Here is an 18,759-nt window from a genome sequence, read left to right on the forward strand (position 1 = left end):
ATGCGTGGGGAATATGCTGTCACTGCCGTCCCTCAGAGGACGTCGTCATGGGCGTCATCCCTTCTCTTAGAAGTACAGTACCCCCGTGACAACATGACCAGCACTTCAGATCATCTTAGAACGCTAAAAGAGGTTCGCCTCCAGGGGTTGGACAACTTCCCTTCAGAGGGAGAACTTCCCACATCTTAATAAATTCATCGTCTCTGACTGCTGTTGCTGCCTTCGCCCAGACTTCTCTCCCCCCTTGCTGAGTTTCTCTTCCTTCAGGGGCGGAGCACGGTCTTGGCAAGTCTCTTCTACGAAGTGTTCACCTCTCTCGTCGTGAGAAAGGCCACTCATAGAGACTCCTCTTCGGAGGATCGCTACTGTTAAGGTCAGCTTGCTGATCCACCGGCCCACAAGGGGCATCATCATGGGCATCTTCTAGTCTCTTCTACGAAGTGTTCACCTCTCTCGCGAGAGAGGCCACTCATGGAGACTGCTTCGGAGGATCGCTACTGTTAAAGGTCAGCTTGCTGATCCACCGGCCCTCATGGGCGTCATCACGGGTGTCAAGTCTCTTCTACGAAGTATTCACCTTTCTCGTTCGCGGGAGAGGCCACTCATAGAGACACCTCTTCGGAGGATCAAGCAGACCTACCAGGACCTCGTCGTTGGATGCTCCCCCTTCCAAAGGGCACATATCAGTTCCTGATTGTCCTGCCAGCTGACCTACCGATCTACCAGCGCAACCTTGTGCTGCAATGTAGTCCTTTGGACTTCGGTCCTGGAGTCTAACACGGACCCTTTTTACGGTCCCCATCGGTGGATGCTCGCCCTTCCAAGGGCACATCCCAGTTCCTGATCGTCCTGCCAACTGACCTACCGATATACCAGCGCCACCTTGCGCTGCAACGAAGTCTTTTGGACTTCGGTCCTGGACTCTAACGCAGACCTGCTTACGATCCCCATCGGTGGATGTTCGCCCTTTTTTAAAGGGCACATCCCAGTTCCTGATCGTCCTGCCACTGGTCATCCTACCAGCTGACCTGCCAACCTACTAGCGCTACCTTCGCAAGCAAGTCTTCCGCACGCGCTCTCCGACAGTCTTACGCGCGCGAGCGTCGATGATCTTCCGCGTGCGGGTGTCGATGGTCTCCTGCGCGTGCGCCGATAGTCTTCCGCGCGCGCGCCGACAATCTAACGCGCGCGGGCGGCAATGGTCTCCCGCCCGCGCCCCGATGATTTTCAGCACACGCGCCAATAGTCTTGCGCACGCGTGCGGGTGCCTATGGCCTCCCGCGTGCGTGCAGATGATTTTCCACGCACGCGAGCGCCAATGCTCTTTCGCGTGCACGCCACATGCCAACAGTCTTCTGCTCGCGCACACCGACGATCTTCCACGCGATCATTGAACTCAGCTCGCTGATCTCTGACCAGCCCATCTTCAGCTTGCTCATCTCTGACCAACCACGGGGGGACCATAATCAGCTTGCTGATCTCGAACTCATCATCGGCTCACAGACCACCGATTCATCGGTCATCGGCAATTTGCCAGCAGTTCGTGACTCGAACTTACTAGTCAACTGCTTCCTGTAGTTCCTAGATCAGAAGGTATACAACATACTTCTCGCTACTGGCCATTCGCCATCACACAAAAGTGATTGGAAAACATTCGACAACCCTCATCAACGGCTTGCCGACAGGGAACTACTTGCAAGCACTCTCCAACTGCACAGTAACCACGATACCCAACGGTTAACCATTGATTAACATTCGCCAGATTGATTCTATTCCAAGGAATAGCATCAATCCTATCAGGGCGCATGGTAAGGCTAAGCGTTGCCTTCCTTCTGTTAGTTATAGAAATTCTCTCTCAGTGAAGAATTCTTATACTGGGTATCGCGCCTGATCCTTTACGACACGAGTCAAGACTCCAGCGTCGACAATCTTCCATGCAAAAGGATCAGCAAGGAGCTGTCCCTTTGGGTCGATGTCCACACCATGTTGGAGTTCGAACAAGGGCTAAGACCTCAGGTCTTCATTTTGCACACTGGACCTAAAGGACACTTACTCCCAAGTCCAAACCATCCAGTCTAGACAAACAAGAAACACTAGTTCAAGGCACTGTGCTTCGGTCTTTCCACTACACCCATCCTGGTCTCACAGGATCGTCTTCTGTCTCCTCACTCTCAGGACGACTGACTGACCTTAGCAGACTCGGTGGCAACCTTGCATTAACACTGGAACTTCTGAAGTCTTTTTTTTACCAAGATCAAGTGATCAGGGTAAACCTACGGAAGTCTTCCCTACTTCCCTCCCAGGAGACTGGTGTATCTGGGAATGATTCTAGACACCAATCTTCACAAAACCTTCTCGAAACGAGAACGACTTCCATTCCAAGAGACTTGTCGGAAAAAAGAAGAAAGGAGGGACCATAGTACTGCACCACAGAACCTCAGCCCTCTGGACAGATCCCGAAGGTACCTTCACTTAAATCTCTTAAGAGATGAAGGCCAACTTTCCGGTCCTTCAGCAGCCTTATCGGTTCCTAACAGACCACTCAGTGATGTGATGAACGACACACCACACACCACATAGAGACCCACATCAACAAGCAAGAAGGAACTTGCTTGTAGCCTCTTCCCATCTAATAGTATAAACACTAAGATGGGCCAAAGTCCGTTCGGTACCACCATCAGCCCGCTTCATTCCAGACTGGAAGAATGTGCTCGCCGACAATCTGTGCACAGCATCTCAGATAAGGTATACCAAATGGACTTTGGATCGCCATGTAGCCAACAAAGTCCCGACTTTACGAGGTCCTCCAACTAGGGGGTCTGTTCGCAACGCTCCTGAATCTCAGGCTACCGTTGCTCACCAGCCCTAGATCCCAAGGCTCTCTGGCAACAACGGTGGGTACAACAATGACGTTTACGTCTAGTCCATGTTTTATCTGGAGAAGGGCACTCAACAAGGCTAGAACATCGGTCAACCTCTCAAGGACTCTCCTAGCTCCGCTATGGCATTATGCAGAACGGTCTCCAAAACTTTTGCAGCTCCTGATAGTCTCTCCAAGAGATCCCTTTCCACATAACAGACAACCCACTGCGACACCTACCACAAGCTATAGCTTTGCTATGATTGTACGCCTGAAGACTACCCAATACCTCTTTGCGTAAAGGTTGTCTAGATATCTGAGGAATTCCTCAGCATCAGTCTACCAGGCAGTATAACACCTTCTCTGGTTGGTGTCATGTGAAAGTGTCTCCACTCGATACCTCGATTCCAGCAATAGCAGAATCCTCGAGTATATACAAGAGGAAAAGACCCCCTATTCAGTTCCGATACGTAAAGATAATCACTCAACCTTGATCCTTCACCTTCAAATTGAAAGAAAGGGACACCCTCTCATTGATAGACTTTTCCTAACTCATATGGACTTACAACTTGCCTTTCCCCAGTCAGAATTGAGACCTTTCTCTCAGAACATGGTTCAAATCTCCGATCCCTAAAGGGACCTCCTTATGTTCCACTTCACCAGGCAACAAATTTTCTCCTGATTTAAGAACACAATGTTCCTACACACTCGGACAGCAACCATACGAGTCAAGGAACTTCATGGTCTCTCTTTCGACATCGCCCATTATTGAGAAGAGCGAAAGACAATGTTCAGTTTCGTCCCTGAGTATGTCGCCAGACACAGTCTCCAGAGGTGACGGATCCTACACAAGTCTCAACTAGGTAACGGACGATCCAGATCATCCGTTACTGTACCCAGGGTAAGGTATGAGACTTTACCTAAAGAAAATGGCAACAGCCTGCCCGGGTCCCTCCTCTTGTCAGCACTGGGAGAGACTAGCAGAGGATCACTGAAACATCATCTCGACGTGACGACTCACAGTGTCATGCCCCTGGTCCTTAGCTGATTACTCTGTGACGCAGGTTTACAAGAAAGGATGTGAATGCTCCAGGTGACTTTCAAAACTTTTCTCCTCCAAGACGTGACCCACAGGAACTTGATACGATCTCTATCGGTCCAGTGGTGGCTGCACAACAGCTGGTTGTATACCTCAAGCTCCTTATTGGACAAGTAGCAAAAGGTTGAGGGCACTGTTACCCGGTTTTAGTCTGCGTAAATGAAAAGATATGACTGTCTCTTATTCTTTTTTTCATCCTACCCTCTCGTGGGGAAAGCAGCATCCTGGGTTCTCTGCATAAGCTGACCTCAAGCCACTGCAGGTAAACCATGCTCCCTTGTGTACCTAGTAATAAGCTAATATTGTTGCGTCCCCATACCCTGGCGAGGTGGTATTGGGAAGTCTTGGTTACGTCAGGTTTTTCCTACAGACTCGGAATAACTTTACCTAGACAGTCACACTTCTGCACGTCTCAACACACAGCTTGCGTAGGCCGCGGACCTTGCGTAGCAAGGTTTAGCGAGGGCAGGGACTCCTTATTTTTGAGTACTAACATACTCAGATAAGGAGTCCCTGGGCAAAGCCAAAAGCCAGATTGGCAGGGACATCCACCCTTTCTAATGGGCGAGTCACCCCTAATAAATAGCGTGGTTTGTATTCCAGTTACGGAACAAATGACAAATTTGTAGATAATTTGTATTTTTCCTAACTATACAAACTTTAGCTATTTATACACACTAGCCCGCCATCCCTATCCCCCTTGAAGTCCTACCTTCAAGCAAAGTGACTAAATCACAGGTGTGTGAACGGGAGTGGCAGCAAGCTACCCCCTCCTACTCCCGCTAACTAGCGGTGTGGGTAGTTAACCCTCGCTAAAATTTTAATGGCTCGTCATTTCAGCTCCGCCGAAAGTATAACCCCTAATAAATAGCTAAGGTTTGTATAGTTAGGAAAAATACAAATTATCTTTAAATTTGTCATATTCATATGCTTTTGAACTCCCAGTTACTGTATAGCCTTTAATAGTCAAGTCCTTGGAGATGGCACAGCACCTCCCCAAAAATAGGTTTTACCTTTGTCAAAATCACTACGAGCTTTGTACTGAAACTTCTACTGGACTGAATTTTTTCTTGTTTTCTTTCAAATCAATTTTGTACCCAAAATGGTAGTTAATTTGAAAATATATAGTGTTCAGAGTTTTAGACAAAAAACAAATTTATGTAAGGATAGTTGAAAAGAAGTCTATTTACAATAAAATATTTTCATAATTGAAACTTTATCGTTTGGGTTAACATTATACACTTGATAATTTGTATTATTTTTTATTTTCATTATTATGAACTGTAACATTTACAAGATCCATGACAAAGAATATTCATTTGGTCATTTGTCTAAAACAATAAATTCAAAGTACTGTACTTTCAACATTACCATTTATTTGATAAATAAAACATTTTGATTAATTTATCTTAATATGAGAAGAATTACAGTCAGCACTCATGTGTGAAATATGATTTCTGGTATCTGACCATCTTCAACAGAAGTTCCATTATTATTACCAGCTGCATAAGTAAAATGGAAAGTCACACGATCCCCTGAAGGACATTCCACTGTCACTTTACGAACTCCTTTTGTTCCATAGTGAGAATCTGGACCCTGAAAAGAAAAATTACACAAGAAAAAGTGTTGGTAGGCATGAGATATAATATTTCTTGGTAGGCATGCGATATAACATACATGTTTATTTCAATTTGAATGAAACGTTAGAAACTTGGGGATTCCCATTTTCATGGAATGTGACAAACTTGGGGATTCTAATTTTTTCCTTGTAAGTCATGTCAAAATAAGTTATCACACAACTATACTGTAAAAAAACGAATTTTAATAATATAATTTATTCCTTACAAAGGCCATGGCTCTTGCCTACCAATGCCACATCGAATGACTAATGGCAACTCGAGATAAGGCCTGGCCTTACCTACTCTAATCAGTCTCAAAGTCTCCACTAATAACCTATAATCTTGAACTCATTATTCAGTGGGGAGGAGGGTGGAGATGTATATGAACATGTTGTGAGTATAGAAATAACATTTGTTCCAACACTATATACAAAACCTTATACTCATTTCAGTGGATATATTTCGGCGATAGCTGAAACCCAAGCCTATTAAGATTTTTACGAGTAGCAATTACCCTCCACAAGTTAGTGGGAGGAGGGAAGTAGATTGACCACCCCGCTCACACCCTCACTAGTAAACAATCATCACTTTTTATTTTGGCTCAGTAGAGTAAAGACGTAGTCTTGCTCTCCTGGCTTACGATTAAAAGAAACTGGCCTAAAAGTTTACAAATTCCATTTTCTTTTCAGATTGTGATCAAGGACTTCCCTTAGGTGTGGACTCAGTTGCTTCCCTTAGTGAAGCAAAATGCAGCTACCACTGGGGAAAGTCTCTTCCGACACTCCTACATTCCTTGGGGCTTTCGGGTCTCCTCGCTAAGGAATGGTTTCCAAGGGTGATACAGTTTACTGCAGCACTCTCTGCTCCTGCTCACCGTCATTCCTATAGCTACGGCGTAGGAACAAGAGCAAGGCCAGACTGGTTCCCTTCGGGGTTTCCAGTGGGGGATCCCTTCGGGGTGAACCCAGAAACTAACTTCGGCTACATTTCACTGGCAGCTTGATGCGGACCTTCAACTTGAGTTCAGCTCGTTGCCGGGAAGCAGAGGGCACTTACCCAGAGGTCTGCCTCTAGTTCTTAGACAACTTTCTCTTCTGAGGGAGATTTAACCTCCTCTAGGTGTTGGGAAACTTTTACTTCTGAGGGGGAGTTACCGTCCACCAGCCACTGTCCAGCAATCTTCCCACTTGTGAGGAGAATTGCCGACAGAGGCAACGGGTTGGTTGTCATTCCTGCCCGCAGGAGAGACAGCCTTTCCCTGAGTGGTCCTCCTCTGGTTGATTCCGCTGGCAGGATTTGGATTCATCCATATCCGCTCTAGGTCTTCGAAGCAAAGCTTTTCGGAGCTTGGAGACTGCTAGCAGTTCCTGCTCCTCGCCGTCTCTTAGGGTACAAACAAGCTTCGTGAGCAAATTCACTTCGGGGTCATTGCCGTTGACGAGTCTCTTAGGCTTCAACTCTTCATGGTTATTGCCAACAACATGCCTGTTGGGCTCTTGGTTTCAACCTCTTACAAGGAAAAAACTGCTCGTAGGCTATAACTCTTTGAGGTTATTACCTATATTGTGCCTTTGGAGCACAACATATCTCTATGAGTTTTGTGAGGCCAGGCCCTTTGGGACCTGCCCGTCATGGTTTCAACCTCTTACGAGGGAGAAACTGCTCGTAGGCTATAACTCTTTGGGTATTGCTTACATCATGCTTGTTGGGCACAACAAAGCTCATTGAGGTTTGAGAGGCTAGGCCCTTCAGGACCTGAGCCTCATGGTTTCAAACTCTTAAGATAGAGAAATTCCTTTTTTTTAAGTTCAGCACAGCCTTTTTCATCCAATTCCGAGGCAAGAACATAAGGCTACTTGCCAACCCCATGTGAGGGGGAGGTAGGACGAGCGTGAGTGCTTCGCGAAGACCTTAGTTTCACAGATAAGTTATGGGCAGTGATACGCACCCATCCACTGAGCTCTAGGAAGATAAGTGGGCGAGCTCTTCTGCCTGACGAAGGTCTGCAAACAATCCAGGTCGCTCGCCTTAGTATTACTCACATTACCGGTACCCATTCTTAACAGTAAAAGTCAATACTCTCCTTGCCAATGGTGGCTAATGTTCACTGACGCCCAGCAGCATTCAGACGCCAGCCTTCATTCACTGATTCTGGCCAGCGTTTGCTGACGCCAGCTTGCGTTTGCTGATTCTGGCCAGCGTTTGCTGACGCCAGCCTGCGTTCACTGATGCCGGCCAGGGTTCGTCAGTGTTTGATAACACTCACCAGCGTGCGCTAATGTTCGCCAGCATGCATGGACCAACAACTAGTTAACTAGTCATGACTTGCCAACCTCCTTTGTGAACCTGGCTATTGTTTGTGTTATAGGCCAATATACCCGTACATGTGAGACTACACTTCTTCATGGCAGGAGAGACCACCTGGCACTAAGCATAGTGAAGTGTGCAGGCAAACTCCCATCCCTTAGGAGACCTAAACAACTACAGGCACTCACTAACACCTCCAGAATAAGGGACTGCTAAGAGATCCTTCGGTTGCGCATGAGCGCTCGCCAAAGACAAAACGCGCAGGGGTTATTGCTGCAAATGGGGATGCCTGCCGACCGCTTGTGGCAGCGGCATGCAACCATTTTGCCCCCTATCATACATTAGACATATCCCTGCGGGCTTATTGCCGCAGGTATGAATGCTTTCCAACTGCCTGCTACCACCACATCCCACCTTTGCTTGGAAGGTACCAAGTCTTGTGAAACGAAATTCTTTGGGGATACTATCTCGGGTTTCTCTTCCCTATGGAATGCACTCGCATGATGTTGGCCTCCGACCACTTCTAATCTCTTCTCTCCTCGTCATGCCCTCAAAGCACAACGGGCTTTGAGAGATTCCCTTACAATCCTGTAGTCACGAGGGGATAAAGTCAATTTCTGCTTACATTTATGAACGATAGCAAGCAAGCATTCACTTACGGGGACGATTGTCCCACCCACATGGCGAGCGGGCAAACTCTTAAAACCAACGTAGGTATGATTGCTTCGCTAGCTGCATCTACTTTTTGTAGGCACGCTGTCACAACTTGGGTGTTAGAATGTGAAATAAAAAAAGTTAAATATAATTGCATACCGAATACCCAAGGTATAACAAAATTAAAAGTGAAGAAACGCAAGGGAACGCATGTAGCTTTGGTATGCTGGGAATGGGGAGTTCAAATAATATTTCAGTAACATAACCTTAATTTAATTCAGTGCACAGTAAACATATACATATAAAGTAAACATAATACACACAAAATAATACACACAAATATAAAGATAATATAACTGTTCTAACACTGGACAACACACTGGTGAGATAAGGGGATTACAAGGTACAGGTTACAAAATACTTAGCCGAAAAAGCCAACCAGCAGAGAAGTTCACAAAAACGATACACAATACAGGTGAGGGAGGCAGACTTGTAGCAGTGGGTAGCAGTAATGAGATGCCAGTGACTACCGACCCAGTTCAGACCCTGTATATATAGAGGCCAGAAGCAGTCACGGCGTATCCTGATTGGCTTACGTTGAGGTGGGAGCAAGCAATCCCACTTACGAAGGCTAATTAGAAGACGTGACAAGTGCTCAAGTAATTAACAAACACCCTGCTTGTTGTACAGGGAAGGCAGGCGGGGGGAAGGAGGATGGTGGCCGTGACAACGCCCATGCACACGCTCACAAACATGTTGGCAATGCTACAGCTAGGCGATGATCAATTTCTTTGAGCAATAATGTTGCACTTTGTTCCACACACATTATACCCGCAAGTGACTCTACGAGCTCCAGGAGGGTGCTCATTCACGGAAACATGTTCACAATGCACAGTCTCGTTTTCGAACACTTACCTGGAGGTAAAGAAGTACATTTGCAGACAACTGTGTGCAGGTAAGCGAGCTATTACTTCCAACAAAGGCAGTTTGCTTTGTCAGTTGCATGCGTTGCAGGACTCTCATGGTCGGATGCACACCCGTGAGAGATAGCAAAGATTTTGTACCATCATTCAATTGGTACTCCATTCTAATAAATCTTTAAATCTCTTTCTTATTCAATGGTTGTATTTCTTTGGGGGAAATTCAGATTATGCATGACCCTCCTACCTTCCCGTAACAAAACCTAGGTAGTCTACCCTCAATTAGACATTTCCTCCATTCCAAGCAATTCCTCCCAAACATTCGAATCAGCCGTCAAAGTATTGAAAGTACTGACTCCGAAACTTCACATAAGCGAGTCTGTTCCACAGGAAGGAAAATTTGGAACTTATGCCAGTTTTGTCAATCAGAAATGGAGAAATACAAAACGTATTTCGCCATTTCTAGGGATTTCGGTCATAGGAAGTTCTCGATTGCAAACACTGATCAAAGTTCTCCAATCGAGTTCCGGACTTAACGAATCATTCGAGCTGTGCCGAGATGTTCGTCCCACCTCGGCATTCCCGTCATAAGATAGGAAGAAATTGCCTACTAGAGGAATTTGGTGGTCGGTGTTAGGGGTTCATAGCGGACTTATGCATACAATTTCCTGTCTGACAATGAATTGAAGACACGTTACAATCTTACGTTCGGAAGTAGTTGCATACAGATAGTCATTAGCAACCGACCTCTTGCCTGACAGTAATTGCTGGCGAGATCCCTGTAATACCATCATCTCCTAGAGTACTGGCTACTCTGTTGTTACCGATCCAGAAGCATACTTACACGACCAACTCCCATTGGATTGAAGGCAGTTGGAGGACAGGATTCACCACCCTGCTACAGAACAGTTGCTTGTAACTGATTGCATGACTTGACAGCAATTGACTTTAATTGTTTTACTCTCAGCCCCTCAGGAGCAACCGATAAAAGAGTTGATCTTTCGCTCGAGAGTCAAGGTTCCTTATTCCTCTCAACTGAACTTGCCAACCCTTTGAAGTGGAGCAACAGGAGAGGGCATTCCCCAGACCAGTCCACCGGTGGGGGATGCCTGAGGAGCAGTTGGTGTAGGTGTATGCTCTACAGGGCCAAACCTTGGTTGGTCTCCGTGCTCAGAGAGGGTTATATCGTTCCATTCACATTCTCTTGCCCCTTCTGACCCTCCATCTAATGATGTCAGATTCCAACATGAAGGGGCCCACGAAGGAACAGGCCCTTTGTACCAAAGTCCAAACCATGCTAGGGAAGGACACTCTCCAAGAGGTCCTGGACGGGTTTCCAGGCTTCTACAGTCAGTTAGTTTTTGTAGAAAAGGTGTCTGGAGGCTGGAGACCAGTTATCGACCTCAGCCTTGAATGAGTTTGTCCAACAAACTCCGATCAAGAAAGAGACGGCCCAGACGGTCAGACCAGAGGACTTCATGATATTGTTAGACCTCAAGAATGCATACTTCCAGATCCCTGTTCCTCATCCTCAAGGAAGTACCTAAAATTTACATTAAGCATTAAGATACACCAGTTCAATGTGTGGTGTTTCAGCCTGTCCAGAGCATCTCAGGTGTTAACTCGGATCTTTACCCATGTGTCCACCTGGTTTCACAAGAACGGCATTCGTCTCTTTCATTATCTAGGTGATTAGCTGGTTCTAGCAGACTCGAACAAGATCTTTCTCTATCGAGACAGGCTTCTCGCCTTTTGCCAGGAACTGGCAATTGTGGTAAATTATGAGAAATCGTCACTCGAACCTTCACAAATGATGGTATATCTAGGGATGAGGATTATAACCAAACTAGGCAGTCTCCCATTCAGGAACGAGTAGGGAGAATAAAAAGGGTAGCTCCTCATTTTCTTTTACAGGACAACTTGCCCACAGTTCTTTGGAAAAGGCTTCTGGGACATCTAACCTCTTGTCCAAGAAGTTGGTTCCCAATGGTCGTCTGGTCGTCTACGCATTCACTCTCAACAGTGGCAGCTGAAGACTTTTTGGTCTCAGCAACTCAACTCACTGAGCACCCTGGTGCTGGTAGGTCCAGAGCAGAATAGAGACCTGAGTTGGTAGGTGTCAGACACCCTTCTGATCAGGGGAGTAGACCTTTTCTCTCCTCCCCCAGAATTTTCTCTTCACAGATGTATCAAAAGAAGGGTGGGGGCCCACCTGCTGCACTTCAAGGCATCCGGGCTTTAGTCTGAAATTAAGCAACAGTGCCACATAAACCTCCTGGAAATAAGGGAAGCCTTTCAAGCCAACAAGCAATTCCATCAGCTACTTTCAGGACACTAGTGCTGATAAGCAAAAACAATACAGTGGTTTCACACATATACAAACAAGGTAGTACTTTTTCAGAGCACCTCTGCCAGCTAGCTGTGGAAATCCTCAGATGGACGGAAGACAACTCGGTAGCCCTATCAACCCATTTTATCCTGGGCAAGAAGAACATGCTGGCGAACAATCTGAGTAAGAGGACTCACATAGTAGGCTCTGAAGGGCCTTTGAAACAACATATAGCCAACAAAGTTTTGACTTTGTGGGTTTTGCCGACAGTCAACCTGTTTACATCTCTAAACCAGAGACTTCTGGTGTACTACACTCCAAGATGCCTTCCAACATCCGTGGGACAGAACAGACGTCTATGCATCAGCCCCCCTTCTGCCTAGTAAGGAGGCTTCTAAACAAGGTCAGGGTTTCTAAAGATCAGACTCTGAATGACCATAATAGCTCCACTGTGGGAACATGCAGAATGGTTCCCGGATCTTCTGCATCAGGTCACAGAGGAACCGAGAAGAGTTCCCTCCACTTTCTGATCTATTCGGACAACCACACGTGAAGATTTACCATTAAGTGATCCTATCACTTCATCTTCACACCTGAAGGTTATTCAACTCCTCAGAAAGAAAGGCTTTTCGAAATCTGTTGCAAAGAGAATGGCAGGATAACTCCGGGAGACGTCTGCCGTTGTATATCAGGCAAAGTGGTCTGTCTTTTATGGTTGGTGTCATGTATGGGGTATCATTCTCCTTAGTGCCTTTATTCCAACAATATCATTGCTTATTTTGTACATCAGGGAGGAAAAGCTCTGCTCAATATTGGCGGTCAAAGGCTAACGCTCTGCATTGAGTCTTGCTTTTGGACTGAACGAAATTAACATTTCCTCCTCGACAGAATTCTCTCTCTTCATACGGAACTTTGAGCACACTCACCCTCAGTTGGAAGTTAGACCTCCTCTTGGGAACATGGTGAAGGCACTATGTTCTCTGAAAGGAGCGCCTTATGAACATCTTCGTTAAGCATCATATCGTGACTTGACACTGAAAATGGTGTTCTTGTTAGGACTGGCCTCTGTAAAGAGACTCGGCTATATGGTCTTCCTATGACGTCGCCCATTCATACAGGTGAGAGAAGGTGACACTCAGTTTCATCCTTGAGTTTGTGGCTAAGACTTACAATCCGGCTGTAGCGGATCCTAGATTCAGGCCTTTCCAGATTGAGTCTCTGGTCTGTAACAGATGACCTAGATCAGCTGATACTCTGCTCTATAATGGCACTGAGGAAATAACCTAAAAGAACCACCAGAGCCCGCCCTCAGATCACCAGGCTCTTTGCGAGCTCGGGGAGAGTAAAAGAGGAAGGTCACAAAGAACTTCGTATCTTCCTGGTGCAGACAGGAAATTGCGACCGTTATACAACCAGGCTCCTCACAGTCTGATTATCGACCATGAGGTTATGATGTAGGGCATCAGCATGTCCCTGCCATTCAATAAAAATTTCTGTGACACAGGTCCTGCAAGCAGGCGTGTGGAAATGGCAAACCACGTTCACCGCCCACTACCTGCAAGACATAACCCGCAAGAGCCAAGGTCTTGTGGTGGCTGCATAAAAAAATGTGGTCAATAACATCTCAGCTCCCTTGTAGGTCAAGTAGCAGTCGGTTGAGGGCAGATTTTACCAGCGAGTAAGTCTAGAATGAATGTGTGAGTGAGTGGCCACTTCCTATTTCATTCTGCTTTCTCTTGAGGCTCAGCATCCAAAGTACTCTGGAAGCGGACCTCCTGTAAGTTCAGATGGGTATCATCGCCCCTTGTGTAACCTATGTATATATATTTGTCATGTCCCTGTCCTTCAAACAAGGTGGAGTTGGACAATGTCTAGGTTAGGTGTGGATTTTAGCACTAGAATTACACTTGAATGGTCTAGTCGTATTGGTAAATTCTCACACTTAGCACGAATTGCTCAAGCAATTAACCCAAGGGTTAACGAGGTGTCAGGGTGACTTCTAAACAGCTTGTGCAAAGCAAAAAGTATTCACCCTCGTTCAGTTACGAGCCAATTGGTTTTTGGACTTTCACTCACTATGGACTGACTGAGTCTCCACTGTAATGAGTGTAAGGGCTTGTTTATAGTGTTGGAACAAATGACAAATTTAGAATAATTTTTATTTTTCCTAACTATACAAACCTGAAGCTCTCTACACATATTGGTCCTGATATCACCTTCTTCTGGAAGTCCTGCCGTAATTGCAAAGTGACAGGTGTTTACTAGTGCAAGTGTAAGCGAGGTGGTCAGTCTACTAATCCCTGCTAACTAGCAGAGGGTAATTAGTCCTTGTAAAAAGCTTAAAGGGTGGTTTCAGCTATCACTGCAATATATCCAGAGTAAAGAGCTCCAGATTTGTATACTAAAGAAATATTCAAATTTTTTCCAAATATCATATTTTATTTTTAAAATTTAAATAATTTCTATGAACCTTCCAAGATATCCATATTACTGACTCTAACATTCTGATAGTCGTGGGTCATGAAGGAAAATACTATTAAATATAGTATAAAGTTTTAAAAATTACTGATTTTTACACCAGACTTACCTTTAATCTAGTGCCTTGACACCAAACCTTTACAAATAAGGTTACAATTTGATGTTCCAGATTGTGTTTTTAAATATCTCTATAAGAGTAGTCAAATTCATCCATTAATGAAACTAAAGGAAACCAAAAATTTTTTAAACCACATCGCCAGCAGATACTAAGGCACCTGATCGAACGCTAGCCATCCTGTTTACTATGTAAAAGCTTTACCTCTGCCAGTGTACTCTCTCCAGTTCCATAAACACTTATTGAAAAAATATTTTCCCAAAGAGGAACCATGAGATATTCATATTCCTCACAATTGTTATTTAAAATATGTTCTCTCAGTGTAGGAATGCTAACCAATCCAGCAAGTAAGCTAACTTAAAATGCAAGAAATACTCATCACAATCAGGAAGGGAGATCATCTTAATGAAACCACTGTGACGGAGAAACTGTTAGTCTTCTATTTACCATTAACTGCTAGATTGTTTCATTACTTTACTGGGGTCATGTATCTTTAGAAAGGAAAGAAAATAATTTTTTTTTTTATAAAATTCTTTTTGGTAAACATCGATAAAACAAGCTTATGGAAAAGAAGCAATATGAACATCAGGGGAGGTTCATAGAAATAATGGTACAGTAATTTATTTTCTTTAATTATAAACTCACTACATAAAAACAATCAATTTTGTTTGAATTTTAAGCAAACAAATTCTTTTCAATTTACGGTAAAATTAACCATTGCAATTCAAATAATATGAGGCTAGCATAGATTAGGCTACATTGTTTCATTGTGATTGCAATATTATTCTATTAACTGAACATAAGTTGTTGTCAAGCAGTAGTGTAATATTACAAAAACATGAATGAATTAAATTTACTATAATTTTTTCTTCTCATCCTAAGTAAAATCTGTATTGCATAACTCGTGCATATTATACAATTTTGGTTTTAACAAGCATGACAATATTCATTTTAAAATTGAAATTCCAAAGTCATTTAGAACATAACGCTTGTGCAAATTAAGACTAAAAAGTATATGATTTTATAACAAAGTAAAAAGTGATGGTACCCTGTATCTTAGAGCTGTACTAAGGTAATAACTTCTGTTAGATAGATATTATAGTTCCTTTCTTTTTATTCCACTTAGTAATCAATAGCATTCATTTTCTATTATGCTCAGTATTCATTTTTCTCTTCAATATATTTACTTGATTTATATAATTTCTTGTTGAATTTGTCATGTCCTAGTCTACTGCTATTTCCATCTTGATATTATATGATTAGATATGGCATGAACCACTGTTACATCAAGACCATAAAAAAACATAAAAGTTCTTTGAGCATAGCGAATGAACTCAAAAGTTAATATATTACGCTAGTTTCATTTTAATTTACAATTATTAGTATATATTGTATGGTTGTGGGGAGGGGATTAGGTCATTTCTTATGATTCTGTAAAGCAAAAATAAAGTAATAGCCAAATACATATGCATATTACCAATTTGGCAGTTTTAAAGCCTTGACAAGGCCAAATATAAAAAGTTTCATTGTAATTAGCTAATTTTGCTTGGTTCCCATGATTATTGCCCTATTAAAATAAGTGTCAGATTATTCATTCCAGGATTATTGATGGTTTACCTTTACCTAACAGTGCACAAACACGCTGAAAATATAAATAAAATTAAACATAACAAATTACCATACACATTATAGTAGCCAACATCACAACTGTCATTAATTAAATAACCTATTTAATATCAGGTGAATTTGAGCTGGCTGCACAAAAAATCTACTAAGCTTGGTCTTAATTCAATTTGGGTAAAATATATAATTTTTAGACACCAATTTTAAAGCATACAGGTACTCACTAGACCATTATACAAATATTAATTTGACTTTTCATATTATGGTCACAAATACCTTGGATACTTAGTTAATATGACAAGCAAAGATAACAATAAATTTAATTAAAAATATAAATGCAAGGAAATACCTTTCCATAAAAAAAGACTATAGAACAAATACAGCATGCAGTCTCCAAAGGTAAATTCAGAGGGAATACTATACATATTCAAAAGTGTTTTTACGATGAAAGGTTGAGCAGAAGATTTCAATAGAAAGTCTTACCTTCAATGTAGCATAAGCAGTGTAGTTAGTATTAGGCAAGACCTCAACAGGCTCTTTAAACATGACTCTAAATGTATTCACGGTGCCATCAGAGGTAAAATTTGTGTCATTACTGGCACAGACCTAAAAGAGGCAATGTGAGTAAAAATTAGACAGTTAAATGAGCATTAATACTATGTATGGTCATCCAATTACATAATCAAGTGTTTTACCACTTGCCATCCAGATTTCATAGCAAGTTTATCACATAAATAATATTAATATAGTCATTTTTCTCAATTGAAGTATGTAAGAATAGATCCAGATTTCCTTTCTGGTCTTAGTAAGTTTATCAAATTGAATAGAAAAAGAGGTGCTCAGAGGGAAGTGTGATAGTTAAAAGCTTTAAGTGCATACTTAACAATATACAAAATTTGTGTTAAAGCAAATGAAACCTTAAAAACATAATTAATTTCATTTTCGTCAATGAACAATACATAAGTAAAAGTTATTCTTTGCCCATGGAGGTTCTCAGGTTGACTAAGTCCTAAAAAATTGATAGGGCACAAGCAATCTCATACACATACTATATACATACACACACATATATGTATATCTATACCTACCTATCTATACATATATATATACATATATATATATATATATATATATATATATATATATATATATATATATATAATATATATATGATAAATTTTGCACATTTAGACATATTTTTATTATTTACATAAGCCATATACATTATTATATTCCTCCTAATATGTGGATTCTCTCTATACCTCGGGATCGGAGTCCCAAGGCGGAATAAGCTGGAATATAATAGCTTCTAGTTGGCCAAGGAATCGAATGCGGGCTCGAAAAACTGAGGTGACGTTGACATACCATCTAGCCACAAAGAAAGATTATTGTGGCTAGATGGTATGTCACTGTCACCTCAGTTTCTCGGCCCGGATTTGATTCCCCAGCCAACTAGAAGCTACTATCTTTGAGTTGATTCCCCCTTGGGTCTCTGATCCCAGGGTATAGAGAGACTCCAGATATTTGAAGTGTAATATAAGGCTTATAGACAGGCTTAGAGACAGGCCAACGCAGGTGTAGGATTTGCTACGCCAGGAGGAGACGGACGACCGGCGAGAAGGTAGACAAGGTGTTAACATGTTCTTTAAATAAATACTCTCTCTCTCTCTCTCTCTCTCTCTCTCTCTCTCTCTCTCTCTCTCTCTCTCTCTCTCTCTCTCTCTCTCTCGTTCTTCTTCACTGTTAGTGTTAGAGACGTCTATTAATTTTTTCTGAGAGAGAGAGAGAGAGAGAGAGAGAGAGAGAGAGAGAGAGAGAGAGAGAGAGAGAGAGAGAGAGAGAGAGAGATTAAACAAAAATGTGTTGTGTACATATGATTTTTAACAGCGTTAACGAGTTGAAAGACAGTTAAATGTAACTAAAAAAAACAAGATCAGCGAATCTGAATTCCTTAATTAACTAAAACAAATATTGATACAAACACACTCGTGTGCATATGCGCAAACACACACACACGCACGAGGAGACACGATCGGCGAGGAGGTAGAGATGGTGACTGCGATAACATACCGTAACTTACACTACGGAAATTTTAATCTAACTTAGCTTATTTATTTTTTCTTATTTTTATATTTCATATTTTTTACATTTTTTTTCTTTTGATTTTTTATATTCATCACTTTCAGTGACGTGTTACGGTATGTTATCGCAGTCACCATCTCTACCTCCTCCCCGACCGTCTCTCTTACTGCGTAGCAATTTTTGCACCTGTGTGTGTGTTTGTGCATACGCACAAGAGTGTGTTTGTATCAATATTTGTTTTAGTTAATAAAGGAATTCAGATTAGCTGTTATTACTTTCTTAGTTACATTTAATTGTTTCTCAACTCGCTGACGCTGTTAAAAATCATATGTACTCTAAACACATTTTTGTTTAATCTCTCTCTCTCTCTCGGAAAAAAAATAATAGACGTATCTAACACTATAACAGCGAAGAAGAACGAGAGAGAGAGAGAGAGAGAGAGAGATTTTATTTAAAGAACATGTTAATGCTATGTTTAGAGAGAAACAGAAAAAGAGAGAAGTCTTATTTAAAAGAGCTTGTTAATGCTATCATGGTTTTCTTTGCTTCATTTTTTTCTTTCTTTCTGTTCATCACGCTGGCCTTTCTCACAAATGATCGTTGCCAACAATCTCTTTGTCCTTTATCCCTATCAACAAAAGGCGTTCTATCTCTTCCAGGGTATTGCTAAGAT

At 42.6% G+C, this 18,759-nt stretch overlaps 1 protein-coding gene across 1 annotated transcript in view; it reads right to left on the reverse strand.

Moving 5' to 3' along the window:
- Window positions 1–5,207: 5,207 nt before the first annotated feature.
- The window catches only part of LOC137656205 (BTB/POZ domain-containing protein 1-like), a 406,727-nt gene continuing 393,175 nt past the window's right edge, over window positions 5,208–18,759 (reverse strand). Inside the window, exons 10-11 of the mRNA XM_068390378.1 lie at window positions 16,488–16,610; window positions 5,208–5,555 (exon numbers count right to left, since the gene is read on the reverse strand). Coding sequence (XP_068246479.1) covers window positions 5,397–5,555; window positions 16,488–16,610 — 282 coding nt within the window. The 3' untranslated portion in view covers window positions 5,208–5,396. The remainder of the gene's footprint in view (window positions 5,556–16,487; window positions 16,611–18,759) is intronic.

The sequence above is a fragment of the Palaemon carinicauda genome, chromosome 1 (genome assembly GCF_036898095.1).
Source record: "Palaemon carinicauda isolate YSFRI2023 chromosome 1, ASM3689809v2, whole genome shotgun sequence".
Lineage (NCBI taxonomy): Eukaryota > Metazoa > Arthropoda > Malacostraca > Decapoda > Palaemonidae > Palaemon > Palaemon carinicauda.